This window comes from Sarcophilus harrisii, chromosome 2, assembly GCF_902635505.1.
Source record: "Sarcophilus harrisii chromosome 2, mSarHar1.11, whole genome shotgun sequence".
In the NCBI taxonomy this organism is placed as follows: Eukaryota; Metazoa; Chordata; class Mammalia; order Dasyuromorphia; family Dasyuridae; genus Sarcophilus; species Sarcophilus harrisii.
In genome coordinates, this window is record NC_045427.1 from 499,932,428 (window position 1) to 499,955,311 (window position 22,884).

A 22,884-nucleotide genomic window follows, 5' to 3' on the forward strand; every position below is an offset into this window, starting at 1 on the left:
ATAGAAATCACTATCCAAAAAGTGCAGTGATTAGCAGAATTTATTCAAATGTTTAAAGCCTCAAAAAGCATATTCTTTCAGGAATAGGAATCAGGACAAGGTCAACTGTTCACTGAGTTTAGAACAGCTATATGCTAGAATACACCTGGTCTTATAGCAATTGACTCTTGCTTGCTCTGTATTGGGATATGATGAGACTATACCATAAATCCTAACCATGCCAAGCCATCATATAGGTTCCTATGTCATGTTGGACAATTCATTTAACTTCTCTATATTTGACCTCTAAAGTCCCTTCCAGATCTAAATCTAGGATTCCATGTATAACTCTACAGATTTTGTATACACACACACTTATAGACATAAGCACCAGAATTTGGGAGAATAACTGGGTAGCATTTGTGATTTCATGGGTGTACGAAATTCCCCATGAAGAAACAACTTCTAGTACAGCTCAATATTTGTTCTGTGTTTTGTAGCTTTAGATGTCACATGAGTTAAGAGGGTAAGTGGTTTGCTCAGGATGTCATGGCTAGCATGTGTTAGAGATCTTCCTGATTTTAAGGCTGACTCTCCAGTATCTGGCTCTCCACTTAAAATTTATTGGGTCAAATCAGAGGTTATGGGTATTCATTTTTTTTCCTGACTGTGTGCTATTTTCCAATGAAAGAAACTTGCGAGAATTATCCTTTAATGGAAAAGGGGAGAATGCTCTATTTTGAGGAACAGCTAATTCAAATAGAATAAGCCTCCAATAAAGGAGATTTAGTTTTAGTCAGCAAAAGATATTTCACTTTCTATATGAAATTTCACTCCATAAATGTGACAGCTGTAGGATGCTTCTTAAATTTCCAATGATAAAGAATAATAACGACTGACAATGATAATGCTATAAAGCTGACAGATGACTCTGTGCTATCTCTTCCACTATCAGGTAGACCATCTTATCTTCTTTGCTCACTTAACTTGTTTGTGTCTCTGCTTACCTTCACAGCTGGCTCCACTCTGATCTAGTGAGAAACCCCTCTGACATTCACAAGTGAAGCTTCCAGGAGTGTTCTGACATACACCTTTAGCTCCACAAAGATTGACTTCAGAGGTACATTCGTTGTTATCTAAAAGAAACAAGAATGCAAGTGTGTATTTTTCCAAATTCTTCAATGTAGAGTTTCAAATACAGTAAAAACTAAAAGTCACCTAGAGAAATTGAAACAAACCTGGTATTTGTCAACAAATATATTGACATACCTGTTTTCTAGCTTTAATTAGTCTGATCTTTAGAAGAAAGAATAGTATAAAAGAAAAAATTTTAATTACTCAAACCTTTTTTCAATGCCACTTACCGATACAGGCTGTATGATGTTGGGTAAACCCAGGTGGACATTTACATGTAAAGCCTCCAATGGTGTTAACACAAAGGAATTGACAATTATGTTGTTTCGTTGCACACTCATCAAGATCTAGAAGACAACCAGAGAGGCTTTTGATTTCAGTTTATAATACAAATATGCAAGAATAAAGAGAGAATTATTGGGAACCATTCTAATTTGCAAGTTTCTGAACTCTACTGACATAATTTATTCAATGGATTAGCAAGTAAAAAGCCTCTAGGTTCCAGGGTCCAGCAGCAATAATGTAATGCAGTTTCAATCTAGGCCAAAGACAAATCTTGGCATATGTGGAAAACTCTGCTTTCTTTAATTAGAAGATATACAGATTATACTGTGAGAGTTTTTTTTTTTTTAAGTATAAACTGAAACAAAGACAAGTCTTAAGAATTTTGACAAATTTCCAGGACAACTGAATAATAAATTTTGTCAAAAGATAAAGAGACCCCCAAATTCCATGAAATCAATCATCGTAGTTCATTCCAGTTAGCTGTTTTCAATTTGACCAAATGACATCATTTGAAAAGCTAGTTTCTCTTGTTAAGAATTCCCCTTCAAATGAAACAAATTTGGGCAATCAGATAAAAAGTTAAGAAAAGAAGAGACCTTCATTAATAAGTATTACATTACTGCTCCTTAATAATGTGCTTTTCATGGGAGAAATTTTCAATCTTCTGTCTCCCCAAACCAAATATTATACACTAGCTAGGTAAAATTCTTTCTTGACTCCAACTTATTATCTGTAAACACTTAATATCTGCCAGTACAATCTCATAACCCTCTCATTAGCATTTTGCTATCTATGCTAAGGACACAATAAAATCTTTCTTGAATGAATGAAATGTGACAAAGAGACAAAGCAGGGAGCACAAAGGGCTCTAACCACTAAAACCATGAGCATGGGCCTTGCTTGTCCTGCCCTACTTCAAGAATCTTCAGAAGCAATGGCAGCAAATTCAATGGAGGCTGCTGTTGTCACCTTGGGACCTCTATGTTTCCAATCTCCCTCCCCCAGTCACAGAAAGTAGGCAGTGGGGAGGTGTCAGTGCAGCACAAAGCCCAGAGGAGGACCATTTGAATAGAAGGAAGTACATTAATTCTTTTGCTGTCTTTGGGAATGGAGCAAGGATGGCAGGTAAAAAAATAAGTGAAACAAAGGAAAAAAAGTCTATTTTTACCTTTGCAGCTTCTCCCATCCTCCTGAAGGATGTATCCCTTTGGACAGGAACACTGGTAACTCCCTTCTGTGTTTTTGCATATGAAATTGCAGGGTTTGGGAGCCTGGTTACACTCATTTAGATCTATTGTGAAAGAAAAACAGTTTGACTTTTTGATATAAGATATCAACCAAATCTAAAAATAGAATATTTTATGAAGGAAAAGAAAGAGAAAATAAGGGGAAGGGGAAAAGCATTTATATAGGGTCTACTATGTGCCAGGCACTTTATTTGCTAAATGCTTCATAAACATTATTCCATTTGATTTTCACAACAATCCTGGGAAGTAGGTGCTGTTATTTCCCTTATTTACAGACAAGTAAACTGAGGCAAAGAGAAGTTAAATGACTTGTCAGGGTCACAAAGCTCATAAATTTCTGAAGCAAATTTTGAATTCAGGTCTTCCTGACTCCAGACCCAACTCTCCACTAAGACTTTAAACCAAATACTTTTTTTCTTTCTCTCCCATTTATAGACCTTATTTGCAATGGAATAACACAGGCTACCTTAAGAGAGGGTTTTTTTTCCAGTTTGCTGGTCTTTTTCTTCACTTGAATAGATGTGCAAGTTCTCAGTAACAAAATCACCTACCTACACAGGTGGTGCCAGTGATATCTGGAGTATAGCCAGTATTACAATTGCAATGGTAGGATCCTCTCTCATTAACACATTCTCCATTCCGGCAAACGTCATGAATAACCTTGCATTCATCAATATCTATGATTTAATGAAATTTGATAAAATCAAGGAAGAAAACACAAATAGGACAATGTTAGTGTTTACTTTGCAAAATACTGGGATTTTTTACTAAAGAAACTACACTTTATGTCTAAAAAGCAATGCTGAAAGGAAAGTATAAATTTAATCTTTAACAATGAACAACTAACTGAAAAGAAAGCAAATGATTTCTTATACAATAATAATTCTCAAGTTAATAGGTAACGAGATGTACTTTTAGATAATGCAAATTTAGATTGTGAAACAGTGAAATATATATTGATAATTGGTATTAAAGATATTTGCCTCACTATTTCCATTACATCCCATTCGATTTCACTTGTCCCCTTATGATCTTAAATACCACTTCATTAAAGTAAGATTTGTAAGCAAAAAAACAAATATCACTTTTTCCCAGCATATTCAGAATGTATGTGTATACTGAAAATGTGAAAAAAAAAATCCTACTGCTTTTTAATTGTTTAGAATTAGAACTAAAAATAAAAGTGAAAATATTATCCAACCTATGTAATATTGAGGGAAATAAAAGATGAAGCACTTTGGATATTGCTCAGGAGTTTATATAGATCCCTTCCATCTTATGAGGCAGGTCTATAAGAAAGGTGCTTTACTGGTGAGCAAAGTGATTTTGAAAAGTTTTTGAGAGTTTCGCCTGGGCATTTAGTTAAGTGAGTACCCTGAGTGGGATTAGAGTGTCCAGAACGTGCTAAGTATAAAAGACTACAATTTGTGTATATGACAAAAGATAAAAAGAAAGTAAATATCAAAAGTCTGGCCGAATACCCATCACCACTATACTTGATCCCTAAGGGATTTTCTGAACTCAATGGGTTGGAATATAAACACAGACATTCCCAGGGAATATCCAACTTACAAATATGTCAAAACCCTTTGTCCCTAGTTGTAGGCTTACATACTCTACTTGGTTACCTCACACAACTAAACTATCCTAGGAAAAGTGTATACCCTAGTGGGTGGGAAGGAAAATCATATGACCAAATATATCTTTTTTGTCATTTTATCCTAGGGAGATTTTGCACTTAACTTTCTCACCTTTTCCCACTCTTTGCTCACTCATCAATCTGATCAGTTAATTCTAGCTCTCATGATTGGACACAAATTTCCTGGTTAGCCTCCTCTCCTCAATTCTACCTCTTACTCAATTACCTTAAGATATTCTACCCTTCCTTTTGCTTTCATTCCATTTTAAAGACCTGCCATGACTCAAATGGCAGCTGATAATCATAATAACACTAGTGGTACAATTGAGTTGGGAAAAAGGAAAATCATCAAGTTTGTGATGAAATGAGATATAAGACGTCAGAAGCATCTATCTCTTAAGAGTCCTTGAAACAGCCCATATATCTTAGGTCTACCAACTTCTATCTTTTTATAAGTTAAATTTAAAAAAAAAACTTTCTTATATTTTGAGAAATGACTAGCACTGCAACTATTATCATTTCTTCCTCTTTTTTTTTTCTTGCTGATGTACAGCAAAGCACAAATACTTTAAGAAGGTTACAGATTGTCCTGGAAGAGTGAAAGGATACAAAATGGAAGAAATAGATATGGTCATCTAGACTAACTCTCTCTTTTTATAGCTGAGGAAATTTGAGACCTAAAGAGTTTAAACAACTTGCTTAGGGTCATACAAATAGTAAATGTTTACACTGTTTCCATGAGAAAGTATATTTTTAGTTACAAAGTAATTTCCAAGCAAATATTAAGAATATTGAAAGTTGAGGGCTACTTATATGTTAAAAAAAAAAAGCAGGTGCTTATCAGCTATTTTAACCATGTGATCCCCTAATACCTATATTACCTATGTAATGAAAAATTTTCTTGGTTTCAGATTTATAGCTGATATAACTTATACATGCTTTATTGTTTATTTTATAACTTATTTAATTTTATAACTGTATTTTTATATTTATTTTTTGTAACTTTTATTTATTTTTAAGTTTAATTTTATAATATAACTTATACATTATTTTTCATTTTCTTATCTAGTTGCCTTTAAAAAATAAACATAAGAAAGAAAAATTCCCTAAAAAATACTTTAGAAATCTGAATACCTGCTCCATTGGTCATGAATCCTCGGCCATGAGGGCAAAGTTTTTTAAAGGCTACAGTGCCCTGGAATGGGCAGATCTCACAGTGGGGGCCCCAGCCTCTCCCACCATCACAGCAACACTCAGATTTGGTGACCGGATTTCTGTTACTTGATCCAATCTGACACATGCTTTGTAGAACTTCAGTGAAGCAGTATCCTTCTCGGTTGTCTATAAGATACATCATATTTTGGGGTGGGGGTGAGGAGTTGGAGGGGAAGAGGGGTATTATTTTAGGGATGATACTCTCATAAAAGTCATTGGATATCAGGAATTTAGTCAGATATTAAAAACAAAACAAACAAACAAAAGAAATGAAAAGGAAGCATACTTAACCCTGGGCCAGAAGAAATGAGAGTGAAAAGCTGGAAACAGCAGCAAGAGAGAAAAGATGACGTCTGAGGGAAAACAAATGATACAAGAAATTCAGTAAGAGAGCAGGAAGGGGCAGATATCAGATTCAGCCTGGGAGGGATTACAGTTCTATTTGCACCTAAAAAAAGAGGGAATATAACTATCATATCTTTGAGCTACAACAGAAAGATGCAGAGTAGCACATAGAAACTGATACTAATCATGGAAGACTAGACAGGCAGCTTAGGAAGAAATTGCAATCAAATTATGCGACACAATTAGCAAAGGAAGAATTCAATGGCAGGGAGGTGCTAAACTCACTGAATTATCCACAAAAGATTAATGCTTTTAACTCTGGCTATTACAGACAGTTTAACTTCAGCCCATGTTTGCCTAAGGAACCCAGATCTCTCGCTTGAAAGAGAGCTAATTTCATGAAAGCATTGCCCAGACACTTACCAAGACACTCATCTTGAGCAGGGCTAGCTGTGAAACCATCATTGCACTCGCATGTATAGCTTCCTCTGGTATTGAGGCACCGTCCATTTTCACAGATTCCTGGCTTGGTCTGACATTCATTCTCATCTATTTAATTGAATCAAAGGACCAAAAACAAAAGAGGGGAGGTTTTGTACTTTGTCAAAGAATAATTTTAAGCAGCGAATCTAATGAGGTGCTTTAAAGATAAACCTTTTTTAAACAAGGATATTCACTACTTTGTCAGAATAATCATACAGGAGGAGTTAATATTAAGCTGCTGGTTATTTAAACTAATTCAATCATTCAGAGTTAAGTTATTGTATACATTACTTTTAAGGTAGTAATAATGATTAAGTATATAGCACTTACTTTGTGCCAGGCACTGAGCTAAGCATTTATGATTATTTTCTCATTTGATCCTCACAACCTTACCTTGGGAGGTAAGTGCTATTATTATTCCTATTTAAAGATGAAAAAAATGGGACAGACATAGAGATTAAGTGCCTAAAGCTAGATGTGAACTCAGGTCTTCCTGCCTCCAGCCCTGATGCTCCATCCACTATACTACCTGCTGTTCTTAAATATTAAATTAATCAAGTCTCATTTTGTCTCTATCTAGAGAATGTTGCTCAATTTTAGGCTATGTGCAAATGAGGCAAAATAACCTGCTTATAAAGATTTCCTCTACATTAATTCCAAGAGACAGACAGATAAGAGGGTGAGAAAGTCAAGCAGTATGGTGACAGCATCCAAGAAGCCCAGAGTGGTGGAAGGGACTCCAGACATGTTTCTCTGCCCCTTTTACTAGACCCAAAGTGCCATGTGAGCAGACACAGTTTCTTATCTAAACTTTATGTTTATATATTTATAAGCTTTTTATTTTCCTTAATGCCTAGTAGAATACTTTGTCCAGAGAAGGGTTTAACCAGTGATAAACAAATGAATGATGATTCTTTTAAAGTCATAATGTCATGTAACCAGGAAATGCTAATATTCTTATGGGGCAACATTGAAGAAGTGACATGAAAGCTCAGGAAAAATAAACTTAAAAACAATGTTTGCCTTAGAGAATCTTCTATAGCTTTGTACTTATACTGTTTTAATGTATATGTGTATAATCATAATACCAAATCCCATCCTAAAGTCAAGAAATCCCACTGTATTGTCCCACGACTGCTACCAACGTTGTCTTCTCCAAGCAAGAATGAAAACTTCTTGAGAGCAGACAATGTCCTGCTTGTTCTACTGTATCCCAAGTGTTTAGCAGAACACCTGACAATAGTAAGTACTTAAGAAATTCTTTTTCACTCTTTCATTCATTAATTTGGCCAATGGTTCACTTAAAACTTTAAGCCTATGGAGCTTACTTCTACCACAGAATCATAGATTGTAAACTTGGAAGAAATCCTAGAAGTAATCTAGTCTAACCTTCTCATTTAAGATATAAGGAAACAGAAGCTCAAGGAGGTTAAGTGTTTTCACACAGGTAGTAAATGGCAAAAACAGGATTTTGAATACATGTCCTTTGAATCCAGAGCTAATGTTATATCATTTGGCATTGCTGAGTGGGATCAATGTAAGAAGGGACTTTATTGGTCAACATTTATTCCAAGCCATATGTAGAAAAATATTCTCTCTACAGTCTTTTTTTTGAAGATGTCCAATGAAAGGAACAAACTACTTCTCAATGCAGTCTCATTTCCAATCATTAGCAAATTTTTCCTAATATCAAATCAAAGTTTGCATCTTTGTAAGTTCCTTCCACTGCTCCCAAGTTTTTCCATTTGGAGCCAAAGAGAACAAACTGAGTCCCTCTTAAATATGAGGGCTATTCAAATCTTGGAAGTTGGCTACTATACACCACCCCTCCCAACCACTTTGCCCCATGCCCTCAAGTTTTTTTCTTCTCCCTTCTAAACATCCCCCAATCCTTTAATCAATGTCTGAATACCAGATACAAGGCTATTCATCATAAGACTACTTTTTCCAGTTTATCAATATCTTCCTTGGCTCTCAGAACCGAATACAATTCTCCAGAACAGATCTGAATATGAACAACCATGAGAGTTGGTGGGGGAGGGGTTGGATAGTTGGCTGTTTAGGGAAAGTAGCCAAAAAAGCTCTTGGTAGGAGAAAATCATTTTTGTCCAAAAAAGGTGTGCCTACAAGTTAAGATATGCCTATGCTCAGAATGCTGAATCTGGTCTCTTTCCATATTCACTTGTTCATCTGAAGCACTTGATTTTTCTCTAACAGAATTTAACTTACCTATGCAACCCTCTCCATCAGGTCTTCGTTGGTAGCCAGGACCACAGATGCACATATATGTGCCAATTAGGTTCTTGCACTCCATTTGTTTCTCAGCACAGTCATGCTTTCCTTCTTCACATTCATTCTCATCTGCAACAGATTATCAACTATGAACTGCCATCATGAGTGCATCACTAAATATGGTGCCACTTTTATTTATATGATGATTATGAGGTGTGTGATTATGAAATGACAAATTATTTTCATTTCAGTTATAAAAACTGTAAGGAGCAAAGAGTTTTTCATAAGCCTTTTAACTTTAAAAACACAGTTATAAGCTTCTTTGCATTATGCCTAGTAGATTTTTATTAATAGTTATTGAATGAATGGACAAATTAAATGATAGCATAATAACCAGATTTTCAACTAGATTATAAGCTACTTTATAACAAGGATTATAACATCTACTTTCTACATTTACCAAGCCATGGTCCTAGACAAAGAGTAAATGCTCAATATGGACTCACTGAACTGAAACTTATTTTGTTATGCAGTGAAAACTTTCCTAAACTAGACATATGGTCACAATATAATTTCCCCTCCTCAAACCACCAAATCCTCTCCCCTTCCTTTCCTTTTTCTTTGTTATCTTCCTCTTGGATTTTTCTGTCCTAATGTTTTTATTTCCTCTTCCTGTTTCTTTATCTCCTTCCTACTGCTCACTTTCTCTTCTAGTCCAAAATTATGCTACAATGAAATAGGGCTACTTATCATGAAGAGGGAGAAAGCCCATGGCTAAAACAGGTAGAAAATGGAAAAGTCCGTATTTTGGGACATTCCTCTGCCTTGCTTAAGACCCTCTGTGCTACAGTGTTGCAGCAGTGGTAACACTATCTTATATTGTTAGCAGCTTACAATTCAACAGAGGTTGAATATTACATCCATGAATCCTGGTCAGTTTCATACCTTTGCACATTCTCCTGTCTTCTCTAAGAACGTAACCAGTCGGACATTTGCATTCATATGACCCATAAGTGTTTACACATCGGAAGGCACAGAGCAGAGGATTCTGAGCACATTCATTGATATCTGTAAGAGAATGAGGCAAAATCATGGGACACAAAGATGAACAAAAAGAAATTCACTGTCTTCAAAAATGAACAGAATCACTAAAAACAAATTCTTTTTTTTCTTGTATTTTTAAACTAATTTTTTTTATCTTGTAACTTTGCTAAAGTAGTTGATTATTTCAACTAGCATTTTACTTGATTCTCCAGAATTCTCATCTATATAAATGATATGAGTATATCAACTATAGAGAGTTTTATTTCCTCATTCTAATTCTTTCAATTTCTTTTTCTTCTTTTACTGCAATAACTAATATTTCTAATACAATACTGAATAATATTGGCGATAATGGGCACCTTTGTTTCACTCCTGATCTTACTTGGAAGGCTTCCAGCTTATCCTCATTAAAAATAATATTGGCTGATGGTTTTGGGTAGATGCTTTTTATCATTTTAAGGGAAATCCATTTATATCTATGCTTTTAAGTGTTTTGTTTTTAATAGGAATGGGTGTTGTATTTTATTAAGAACTTTTTCTGCATCTGTTGGTATAATCATGATTTTATTTATTTTTGTTATTGGTATGATAAATTATGCTAATAGTTTTCCTTATATTAAACCATCCTTTATGCTTATGTGGATTATGTCATACAATGAAAGACATTTATTACTGAGAGAATGAGAGAAAGAGACAGAGAGAGAGAGAGAGAGAGAACGAGAACGAGAGAAAGAGAGAGAAAGAGCGAGCACGTGAGAGAGCGCGGCACTTACCTTCACATGTCATCATGGGACCTGGCTCAAACCCTTCCTCACAGGTACATTCAAAACCTCCAATAACGTTCTTGCACGTTCCATTTCCACAAGGATTACCCACCGAACATTCATCGGTATCTGTAAGGTATCAGGAACACATTTAAAACAGGACGAATTACAGTAATAGTAATTTCAACTCATATAATGCCTTTCATTTTAAGAATCTAGTGTTGCTAGACTGCATTTCATTTCTAAGAGCTTTATTCTGAAAGAAAATCAAAAGTCATGTTGAAGGGATTCCTCGAATTTTGAAGACTGCTATGGCCTAATGAAGAGAATTTGTGGCAGATTGAAAATTAGAATTTGGTGCTCTTGCCAAGTAATTCAGTGAGGTTTTTTCTTTCTTTAACATATAGATGAACACTTTATATTTCTACAATTTTAAAGATGAATAATATATCCATTTGAAATCCTGAAATTGATAGGTTTAATTTTAGATACCATCTCAAGCTAATTAGATTTAAAAAACCACAGGTTTTTAATATAGGCATTCTTTGATTTTGTACTTAGATGGTTTAAAGATATTTACATTGGGTATATGATCTTTTATCCCTAAATGAACTGAATTTTGAGTTCTAATCTAAATCATATGTGTATATATGTATATATACAAGAATGAAAATTTCAATATTAACAATATTTTGAATTTTTTAACAATGTTTCAAAAATAAACTTTTCCTTCCTGTTTTCATATTAATAATGACTAACAGTTTTACAATGCTTTATATATATATATATATATATATATATATATATATATATACACATATAATTTTAATCTGACCCTCACAAAAACCTTGTCAAGTAGGTGCTATTATCATTCCTATTTGACAGATAAGGAAAATGAGGTCTCTCTATACCAGCCTAAAATTTTAAACTCTACACCAGAGATGTCAAACTCAAGGGATCATAGCTCCCTAGATAGAAACTACATAAAATTTTAATTGGGAAACATTTAACAACATAAATAAAAAAACAACCCAATACAGATAATGTTAATTTGTGATTTTCCAAGTCAGTATGAAGCCAACAGGGAACTATTCCTATTGCAGTTTGACATCATTGCTCTATATTAAACTATCCAAGGTTAATAAGTAACCTTGTTCAGATGACTCATGTCAATTCTAGCTGTGTGATTTTAGTTTTACATTTAGAAAATTGCTACAGAAGAAGATAATTTATTACCCACCTACACACTCAACTCCATGGAGGATATACCCAAAAGGACACTCGCAGCGGTAGGAACCATCTGTGTTGATACATTGGCCATATTTGCAGATATCAGGTTCTTTGCATTCATCCATATCTTAACCAAAGGAGAAAGAGCATAAATAATAGGATAAAAAAGGGGGTTAAATGGGAGAAGCCTGCATTTTATGCTTTGGATTTTCAGACAATGGGAAAAGAAAATTTTAATTGACCTCGATAAAAAGGTAATAATGGCCCAAATTTGATACCGAAGAGTTTAATTTCCCAACATTGATATATACCTGTGTTATAAGGGAATTCAAACAACTGGGAAAAGGAACAAGAAGTAGAAACTGCTGGATATTACTAAAAAAATCAACTAACAGGACAAATATGCAACACTTACCAATACGAGTATCATCAGGTCCAACAATGATACCACTTCCATATGGGCAGATTTGACGAAATGCTTCTGCAAATGAGATGAAAACTTGTTCATTTACATGTCAGTTACAATTACTAGCTGAGCCATTTTGCATTTTTGACAAAATAGTTATCTTTCTGACATCCCCAAAGGAATTAAGCTGTTTTTTTTCAATCAAAATACTAAAAATTCTTTTACTATATTTTAATTATGTTAGAAACAGGAGATGGGTCTTATTAATCTTTGTATCTCTCCAAGGATCTATAAATGTCTGAATAATGAAATATGACCCTTCTCCTCCCTAAGAATCATAACGAGAAATATACATAGACACAAAGAAAGTTTTCAGTGAAAATCTTACCCAGTATGTGATTTAGAAGTATAAAATTGATTGAGGTATATAGAGATTAAGTGATTTGCTTGAGGTAACATAGCCATGTACTTTTGAACCCATTTCTTCTTGATACCAGGAATTCTTTATGTACTATGCTACAATGCCTCTTGCCTTTAATGACCTATATGATCAAATTAAATAACCTCATTTCCCCCAGGGTAAACAATTTTTGGTTGCCTAGCTTTTATTTTCATGGGTAGTCTGTTGTATACTGCACAAGGAATTAAACAGATATAAGGATTTACCATCTGGCTCAGTAGGACACAGCTCACATGGGTCCCCCCAACCTTCTCCCTTTAAGGCGCAGCAACATTCTTGTTTGGAATGATTTCTGGATTTAGGAGATGAACATTTGCCTCCTTCAAACTTCGCATAGCAGTAGCTCATTCTTAAGTCTGCAATATAAATTCAAGTACCTTTCAGCATAATCATGTATATGTGCTTAATAGGCTTAAAACAAAATTTAAAAACTTAAAAACAAAGGCACTGTAGATTTGCTTAAACAACCAATAATAATATTATTACCTAATTTACAGTATCATAATAATGCTTTTTATAGCCAACAGTTCCTTCAAAATTAATTAAACTAAAGTACAGAAAGATAGAGAATGAGCTAGAGACTGGACCTATTATGTCATGATTATGACTCCTAAATGATTATAAGTCATAATTTCAGAGAGTTATCCCAAGCACTGAGAGTCACAAAGCCAGTACCTGCCAGAATCAGAGGCAGAGTTTGAATACAGCTATTCCTGGTTTTAAGGCTGGTTCTCTACCCACTATACCATGTTGCCTCTTATTATATGTGGAAAGATACCATTAAAGATATCTTTATCTTTAATATCATAGATATCAAAGATATAATTTTGTGTGTACTGGAAGAATTTGCTAAATAAATCTTTGAGGCTTAATTTTGTTATTTCTCTTTTTTTACCAATCTCTAATATTAGATATAAAATAGTATTACTGATATAAAAATAAAATCTAATAAGTCAATTTTCAAGTCTTTCAATGGCTTCAAAATGAACTTGTTATGTAAAAAAATCCCAGCATTTGATAGTTCAGACCACACTCACTCTGGATAACATTTAGCAAAACACATAGGGTGAAGATAGATTTGGGAAAACATACTCTGTTGTTTACTCTGGGCAACCTAAGCACAGGATACAAATTAAGATCCTAGACCCGTGCAGTCAGCCAAAAGATAACTACTAACTTTACAAAAAGGAATGGCAGATAAGTAGAACAAGTCAGCCACAGAAGCAACTACTTCCTATCATATTCAACAATATGAGGTTTCTTAGTAACTTGAGGACTCAACTCTATCTGCATTGCTGAAGAAGGATACATTTAAAAATGGGTTAACGGGTTTCTAAAATTATCTACTGGTTTCTATGACTTCTTCTGCAATCAAAAATGTGAGCCTGGCTTAGTTCCTTCTTAGTTTATGTTCTTGCAGTGTGTATGTCTACATGATATAGGAGCACAGATCATGTGACATCATCCTGACAATGGGAGCAGCAGCTCCTGTTGCCTTGGCTATGTTTTTTTTTTTTTTTTTTTTTTTTTGGTGCACTGTAAGAGTTTTATGTATTGCCTTGTGGTATTCTTCCCTCTAAATTGGCTTATTAATCAAAGATGACTTTTATTGGAGAAATCGTTTTGCTCCTGTCTACGGTTAAACTCAATAAGGGCTTCCCCAACCTCTAGAATTTTATGAGAACAAACAGGAGTCACTTTCTTTGCTTCCTATCCTTCCTACTGGCTCTGCCTTCTGTAGCTAAGCCTGTGCAAGGGCTACTGCCAGCTGGCTTTATTCTTTCTTCAGAGTTCACTTGTTCTGTGACAGTCCAGCACAAATTGAATTAATGTTTTAAAATTTTTTCCTGTGGCCTGCCACATTGGTTAATTCACACCTGCCTCATGGTTTTCTTTTCCAACACAGGTCTTGTTGGTATAGCACAAAATAGAGGGGATGGGCCTAGCATTTATCTGCTTTATCTTGGGTCATATAGACCAAAAAACACCCAGATTACAAGCCAAAAATATTTAATTGGTGGTGGTAGGAATTAGAAGAACCTGCTGTTATTTATTTTTATTATTCTGACTACATAATACCAACATCACTGCTCAAAAAGTGAACATTCAATTAGATTGGTAATGTGGTACCATATAGACAAAAAAATTATTGTTATTTTATTCAATTATTTTTAACTTTTCAGTAAAACAAAAGGGAAAAAAATTTTAAAAAACTTTTTTGAACATGTAGTCATTTTAGGTATGTTGCTTGTAAAAGGCAGGTTACTTTTTTGGTGGAATCACTCAATGGATCAAGAAAGTTGATCTTGAGACTTATAATTGAACTTTTTTAAAAGCCAAGAAATCCAACTCAAGTGAAAAACTGAAGAGCATATCTAAAAAGTTAGCATCTGTATTAGCAGAGGTGGAGAGGGCTTAACTTTTGGTGTTCCTGGAGTACAAATCAACCCCAAATTTTGGACAAGATAATTTTTAATCTCACGGATACTGGGACAGGGGATAAATCCTTAAAGTCACTTACCTTGGCATCTTCTTCCAGTAGAGGATAATGAAAAACCTTCTGGACAGAGACATTTGAAGCTGCCTGGAGTGTTACTGCAGGTGCCTAAGGCACAGATTTCTGGCTCTTCCACACACTCATCAATATCTAAAAGAATCACACACATTAGATTATTTCTAAACAGAACCAAAAAAAATCTAAATACTCGATTTTCTCCAATAGGCTTCTTTGGAGGCCAATGTAGAAAGGCCTCTGAAGTAACTACACAAACACTGAACAACAGAGACAGGACTTTTACTCCTTTGACTCTAAAATCAGTGTTTTTTCTTTGCTCTGTAAAGACTGCCTGCCTCTCAGCCTCAGTTGCATAGCTTCATTTAGATGAAAACATGAAGGTTTCCTGTGCATTATGGTCCACTTTTTCTTCCCATGATGATTCACTTAGTTCTTTAGACTCCCCAGTGTGTGCTCACTAGACCCCTCCGGGCCTCAGAGCCAAGCAAGCAGCCCCTCGGGGGGGGGCCACTACTGGACTAACTGTGGCCTAGCACCCATACCCACACCCACAGAGAATGCAATGGCTTCAGGGTTACTGTAAAGTCTAATCTGGAGCCACATGTGCTGGCCCTGAAGAAAGAATCCACTTTTGTTAGGTGAAACACAAATAGCTTTTCTGTGACAAAAGAAAACCTTGTGGTGCCCCATGTACATCACAGTCCAAGCAGTATGGAGAAAGCACTAGAGCAGCAGAAAGCACACCAGCATTTTAGTGCCACTCCATGGCTTGGGTAAAATTATCTGGGGTGTTTGAACCAAAGTTTCCTCACCTATAAAATGGAGATTTGAATTATATACAGGATATATAATCCTGTCAGCTTTGATATTCTAAAATTCAAAAGTGAATTCTAACTCAGGCATTCATTTGTTGAGTGTACATGATTTGCTCATTTGAAAGTACCAGGCCATGGCCTCCTATGGTCTTCTCTAGCCCTGTATGTCTATAGATTCCATGATATTGCAAACAGTACTGTTGATAGCAGGGATATCTGCTTCTTTCTATTGTTTAAGTTCAACTGGTCATGAAACAGTAAAATGAAAACTAAATGTAGAAGGATTTAGCAGTATTGCTTTGTGTAGGATAAATCAAAATTGGCTCCTTCACAGGGAAAAGTTTAACTTCTATAAAATGTGCCAAGCAGCATTTTTTGGCCTCATCTTTTGTGGGTTGACTTTTTAGATTCTTTAGACTGAAAGTGGGGAAAAAGGGCTGAAGAACAGGTGCACTTAAGAAATGTTTAATGAGATACTTTTTCTTTTTGTGTTTTTCCATTGTATTTACTTACAAGGGATCAATGACCTCAATTAATGAGTCCAATTTTTAATATTTTAATAAAAACCAATAGATGATCAACATTTCATCTTGAAGAAATGATTGTACCTCAAACATTACTATTCAATAGTTTATGTTAGATGTGAAGTAAATTCCTGATACTAAACATGTCTTCCTTTGGAGATTTTATAAGAGGATATATTCTCATATATATCTGAGGTTAAAGGAGTAGATTAGATGAGTGAAGCATCCTCTAAATTTTAAAATAAATTATGTTTTTTTAAATACTTTACATATTAATGATAAATCTCTTATTGACACTGCAGTATTGCTGGATTGTTGTATAATGTTATTCAATTCAATAATTAAAAAGCAATAAATGTTCACTCTTTCATATGTTGAAAAAATACATCTTCAGATACTTTTAATGAGTCTTAGCAGCAGGCTACTGTGCAAAGGCATTGGTTCTGGAGTCAGAGGACCTGGGCCAGGTAATCATCCCCTTCCTTACTCCCTATATGAACCTTCTACAGGAAGCTAGCCTAGATTACCTCTTAGGTTCTTTTTGTAGTTTAAAATTACGTTATACTATGATTTGCTTTTCCATCTTCAAAGTACTAGAAATATTGAAACCATTTCAATTAGTACAACATTTTTGAATGTAGCATCTTAAAATATCTAACATATGGTAAAAATAATATGCATCCACATTTTCCATGAGTTGCCCCAATGCATCCTGAGAAATTGGTCATATTCACATAGCTGGAGCTATGAGACATACACATAAAATAGAATAACAGTAGAAAAGATTAATGGGAAAACTTAGATGTTCTTGATTTTTCATTCAAGAATGAAGATATGACACAACACTCCATCTCTGTCCCCTATGCTTGGGCTGCTTTCCTTCTACCCCTGTATCTCCTAGCCTCCCTGGCTTTCTTCAAGTCTCAGTAAAAAGCAAGGAGCCTTTCCCAGATCTCCTTAATTTTAGTGGTTTTCCTTTGAGACAATCCCAAATTTATCCAGTACAGATCTTATTGGGACATAAGTGATTGCATGTTATTTCCTCCATAAAACTATAAGCTCCTTGACAGCAGGGCATTCTTGTTTTATGCCGTTCTCTGCACCCATAGTGCTTAACACAGTTCTTGGCATAAAGGACCTCCTAATTAAATACTTGCTGATTGACTGATACTATCTATCTGAACCTGCTTATGATTATTTTAATCCGTAAACTACGATGCCACTGTAAGGATTAGAAACTAAGGATTAGAAATGCTACTTTTGTTTTTGTCAGTTTACATTCCCTGTACCTTCACAGTTGTCATTTTGCAGGCTGTAACCAGGAGGACAAATGCATCTGTAGGATCCATCCAAGTTTTGACATGTGCCTGGTGCACATTTTCCAGGATCAGCTAGACACTCATTTATATCTGCAGGGAAAAAATGGAGGCCATTAACTTCAACTGGTAGCTAGATTAAAATATATTAGAAGCAAAATGAAGACAAATTAAACTAAAAGACAGAAGACATAAAAATACTCAATTCAGTAAAAGATGTGATTTTTTTTTAATCCAACAAGTTAAAAAAAAAGTTAATAGGTCTGAAGAGTTTCATTGACTCTCATATCCATAAAATAGTTCCACAATAATATTTAGGAGCTTCCCTCAACAATATTTTGAAGAAAAACTATTTTTGATTGTAAGTGCAGTTACTTGTTTTTAACAAGATACATCATCCCTGACTTTCTAATAAAGATAAGAGTTTGGGGTTTAATTTTTTTTTTCAGGTGAAAAGAACTTAGTTTTATTGTCTTGTCTTCCTCCTGATTTTACCAAGGACAAGTGAAAATGAGCATTTTGCATTTTCTTTTGTTAATCAGCCTACAGTTTTAATTTGGGAAGCTTTTATATAGTTCTACTCACCAATACAACTTCTTCCATCAGCAGTCACTTCATAGCCCTCATTGCATTGACACTGGAAGGATCCAACTGTATTGAGACACTGACCATTTCTGCAAAGGTTCCCATTCCCAGTAGCACATTCATCAACATCTGTAAGAAAAAAAGTCATTTGACACAGTCCAAAGAGAGTTCTAACTTTAAATTAAGAAGTAAAATCTTACTTAACATAATTTAGATAATCCCTTTCATTAAAAGATGTGAGATTTTTGTATTAGAATTTTAAACCAGGCTCAGCTGGGATTTCCTTTTAACACCTTCCCTCAACCCCCTACCCCTACTACTACTACTACTACACTACTACTACTACTACCACCACCACCACCACCACCACCACCACCACCACTTACTACTGAATGAATAGTACACATCACAAATGGAACGTATTAAAAGTTCCTGCAATTAGTTGCAGGTGCAATTAGCCTCTGGCTCTCTTCAAGATAAAGCACATTTGTTTAATTACACCTGCCAATGATTAATTGCCCATACAGTTAGTCACAAATGGAAAGAAAGAGGATTTTAAGAAAGTTTAAGAATTTGTTCCTGTTAAAAATTTACAGCACAACATCTGGCCAAGTTAGTTTACTTATTCCTAAACCATTTAATTATTTATGAAACAGAGCAGATTCTCTGAATAATTACCTATATATATGTTTATTCAAGTTATAGAGAGTGAAAATTTGATTAACTTATTTTTAAACTGCATTTTCATCAGTGAAAAAAAGTTAGGCACTCCCTCTCCCAGAAGATCAGCATTTTCTAGTCTTAGAGAATTACCTAAGATACTGAATCATATAAAAAATAATGTGAACTATTAATTACATGTAATATTTCTGGAAATTAAATGACAATCCTTATTTTTAATAATTAAGATTTTTTCTTTCATAAAATAATATTGAAAAAATACTGACCTATACAATCGTTGTTGTGTGAGAGGATGAATCCATGGTTGCATCGGCAGTTGAAAGAACCAACAGTGTTTCTACAAGTTCCATTTCCACAGGCATCTCTTTCACACTCATTTATATCTACATAAAGAAAGAACAGAGAAGACTTACATTTACCAGCAAAGGATAAACAGTCATAAGGATTTTAAAGATCTTTAAAAAAGTCTACAGATGACCTCAGAGAATTCTGTATGTCTGCTTTATTTTCTGTCTCAATGGTAGCTCCTGACATGCAGGAAGCATGTCTCCATTTATAAATATTAAGGGGAAACTATCTTCATAGTTGTCACATGTCATTTGCACTAATATGGAAGATAATGACATAGGAAGTGCCATAGAATTGTAATTATTAAAAAAAAAACTATTTACTTGCATGCTTTTTTCTACCTCGTGATTTTGCTTAAAACCAGAGAAATTTGGTGAACTCATATGTTTTAGACCAGAGTGCCAATCCTTGGCATTAATCTTTAAGATTTTTATTCCTATTTTCCAGGAAACAGTGACTTTGTCAGAGAAAAAAGAGCAAGAAATAAAAAACTAAATAGAATCTAGTTCACCCAATATGTCTCCCTTCTATTTATCTAGCCCACATTTGTAACTAACTAATCACTTCAGCCCATGCTGAGTTTTTCTCTCCTATAAATTCCTATAGATCCAACAACCTAAATTTTCCCTTGCTAATGTATTATCTCACACTTTTAAAACTTTTTTCCTGACTCCTTAGATATCTTAACAAAGTCTTCTTCCCCAATCTGTAAGGCTTACCTCTTTTAAGTACTTGATAATGCTGCTATTTCCCTGAAGTAAATCATATTTATTTGTACAGAGTTTGATATTGTAATCTTCAGAGGAAGGAGAAGGCTATCTTCATTTAATAAGATTATAAACTGTCTGAAGGTTGATGTAGAATAACATTTCCCAAATAACATTTTATGGAACCCCAGAGTGCAGTGTGATATAAATAGGGATTCTTTAAGAAAATTTCAATGCTGAATATATTTTCTCTTTAAAATATTAAATATGGAATTATGTATTAAAATTATGTATTAAAATTTTGTGCAGGATTTTTGAGGTGTAAAAATAGGCTTAATTTCCTTTATTTTGCAATAAAATTTCCCTGGCCTATCTTTTATTCTGGAATCCATACCCCTAGCCCACCAAAACCAGTATTTGGGGGTTCTATAAATATGCTTTAAGCCCCAAAGTATTTTGTGGCCAATGTTGCCATAGAGTATACTCTTCCCATAGCTGAGACACTGGTTCATGCGCTTAGAGTAGCCAAGCAGCCCAAAAGATATTTTTTTAAATGGGAAAAATTTGGGTTGGAGGAAGGGAATACATGCGTAAATATATAGTGTTAAATCTAAAATACCCGTTCTGATTTAGCACTAAAGCAGGGTAAGGTTTTCAAAATGTTTTTAGATCTCCTCCCCACAGGGTAAATTTAACATTGTATAATCTAGAAAGTAAGCTCCCATTTCAAGTTAGAAAGGGGTTATATTCCATTAGTTACACTCATTTCATTAAGAAGTAACAAAAGCCCATTATCACTTTCTTCATCTTTCAGAATGAAGATTTTTTTTTCATATCTGACAGAAGAGTTAATACTTGGGAAAATTATCAGGAATATTAAGGAAGATGTCTGCAAAAATAGCTATGATATCTTTTTTAAGTATAAGCATATTTACTTCTCTTCTTTTGCAAAAAGGAAAGTAACTCAAATAAAAACTTGATTTTTAATTTTCCAAAGCTTAGCATAGTGCCTAGTCCAGAGCAGGCATTTAAAAATGTTCTTTTATTGACTGAAAAGTATGTAAAAGAAAACAGATTTTTTCCCAAAAGGATGTGTAAATAGATATTTGTCAGATACCTACCCACACACATGTTTTTTTCAGCATTTGTTTTAAATCCAGTTTGACAAAGGCAATAGTAACTTCCAAGTGTGTCAATGCATTGACCATGGCTGCAGATATTAGGAATTTCTTGGCATTCATTCCTATCTGTAAATGAAAGGCACAAACAAATTCAGAGCATTCATCATAAAGTTAAAAGACCAAGACTCATAAAACAAAATTTAATTAGACAACTTTGCTCAAAAAATGGGCTATGAAATGCTAAGTCCTACAGACATTCAGAGCACCTGCATCCAGCATGCCCCCTTGCTTATAAAATTGAATCCAGTTAATATCAAATGATGAGAAGGTAGTGCAGTCAACCAAAAGGTCTGAAAAAGGAGATAAGTTAGAAAATCCAACCTAAAATATAAGTTTATTTTGTTTGATTACCTGCCAAGGGAAGCATTAAAGTTTATGTGATCCATTCAAATATTTTGTCTAGTCTAGTTTTTGGTGACTCAACTGATGAGGATTCCATGACTTTCTCTGGGAAATCATATCATCATCACATCTACTATGCTACTATAATACATTTTCTTGAAATGTAGAAAACCTAAATTCCTCCTTAATGAAGTTCTGCCTTACTTTTGACTTATTTCTTTCACTCTCTGGACTTTTTTTCCTTTCAAACTCTTCCTGTCAATCCCTAAAATGCAAAAACTTTTCTCTATTTTTGATTGTCTTTAACCTTCACATACATATTGAGAGCTGATGATCTGAAAGTGTCCCACACAAAGGGAAGACAAAGCATCTTTCTATATATAGGGTCAGAAACGTGAATAGCCAGTTTGAGGGGAATTTTCATACCTGACTATATGACTACTTGTATTTAAGAAATTTAAGCAAAAAAAAATCTTTCCCATGGCTATATATTTATGCCAAATGTAATGTAAAGAGTACTGAAGAGCTCTGATTTTCTCTGCTGACACAGGAAAGAAAACATTAAAAATACGATCTGGAAGAATAGAGGTTCTTAACCTAAGGTCTATAAACTTGTTTTTATATATTTTGATAATTCTTTAAATGGAATTGATTTCCTTTGTAATCTTATACATTTTTTAAAATTTAAAAGCAATATTCTAAAAAGGGATCCATAGACTTTATCCCATTGCCAAAGGAGTTCATGACACAAAATAGGGAAAGAACCCCTGTGGCAGAGCAAAGCTATGAGTATAGGACACTATATAAATTAAAGGACATATAGCTCACCTTCCTATGTCTGCAATAAGTTAACCTCAATAACATCAATGAGACTCCTAATGGATTAAAGCTTATACAAGGGCAATGAATTAAGTCATAGGTGTATAAAAAGCCCTGATCTACTACTTATCTACAAAGAGAGTGGTGTGAAAAATGATTTATTCTCTATTATCAGCATTTCTTATTTGGACTGGAACGATTTCACCTATTTTCAAAGAAACATAAAATAAGAGCAAAATCCAGGGAAATGACACCACTTGCCAAGTTATACATAGGTATTGTGGCCTGGTATCAGAGACTTTCCCACTTTTTCCTGTCCTGTTATTTTAATAAATGGGTAACAACAACAGCTCTGTTGACAATATGCTAAATATTTGCACATGTTTCTCCTAAACTCAACAAAAAAGGTTAGGTTTTCAAACTGATTTTCTGTTCAGCTACTACACCCTTTTCCCATCGAGGTCCCATAAACAATGCAACATGTATAACAGGCCACAGTGCACTTCCTAACACTTAATCACTTCTGGATAAGAAAATCCAAAGAAAACTTGACCAAGTTCCTTTGTGTTGCTTCATTCAGAAATGTCT

General features: G+C 34.4%; 1 protein-coding gene across 2 annotated transcripts in view; it reads right to left on the bottom strand.

Annotated features, from left to right (window-relative positions):
• FBN1 (fibrillin 1) overlaps window positions 1-22,884 on the bottom strand; it is a 268,419-nt gene that overhangs the window by 14,579 nt on the left and 230,956 nt on the right. Inside the window, exons 45-61 of one of the 2 annotated variants that reach the window (XM_031955152.1) lie at window positions 21,076-21,201; window positions 19,166-19,282; window positions 18,219-18,347; window positions 17,607-17,726; window positions 14,985-15,110; window positions 12,670-12,819; window positions 12,013-12,078; window positions 11,608-11,724; window positions 10,377-10,496; window positions 9,505-9,627; window positions 8,557-8,688; window positions 6,268-6,393; window positions 5,419-5,625; window positions 3,197-3,322; window positions 2,567-2,689; window positions 1,344-1,460; window positions 987-1,115 (exon numbers count right to left, since the gene is read on the bottom strand). In XM_031955152.1, coding sequence (XP_031811012.1) covers window positions 987-1,115; window positions 1,344-1,460; window positions 2,567-2,689; window positions 3,197-3,322; window positions 5,419-5,625; window positions 6,268-6,393; window positions 8,557-8,688; window positions 9,505-9,627; window positions 10,377-10,496; window positions 11,608-11,724; window positions 12,013-12,078; window positions 12,670-12,819; window positions 14,985-15,110; window positions 17,607-17,726; window positions 18,219-18,347; window positions 19,166-19,282; window positions 21,076-21,201 — 2,154 coding nt within the window. Of the gene's footprint in view, window positions 1-986; window positions 1,116-1,343; window positions 1,461-2,566; window positions 2,690-3,196; window positions 3,323-5,418; window positions 5,626-5,708; window positions 5,853-6,267; window positions 6,394-8,556; window positions 8,689-9,504; window positions 9,628-10,376; window positions 10,497-11,607; window positions 11,725-12,012; window positions 12,079-12,669; window positions 12,820-14,984; window positions 15,111-17,606; window positions 17,727-18,218; window positions 18,348-19,165; window positions 19,283-21,075; window positions 21,202-22,884 lie in introns of those variants that run through there. The other variant, XM_031955151.1, reaches the window with a different exon arrangement.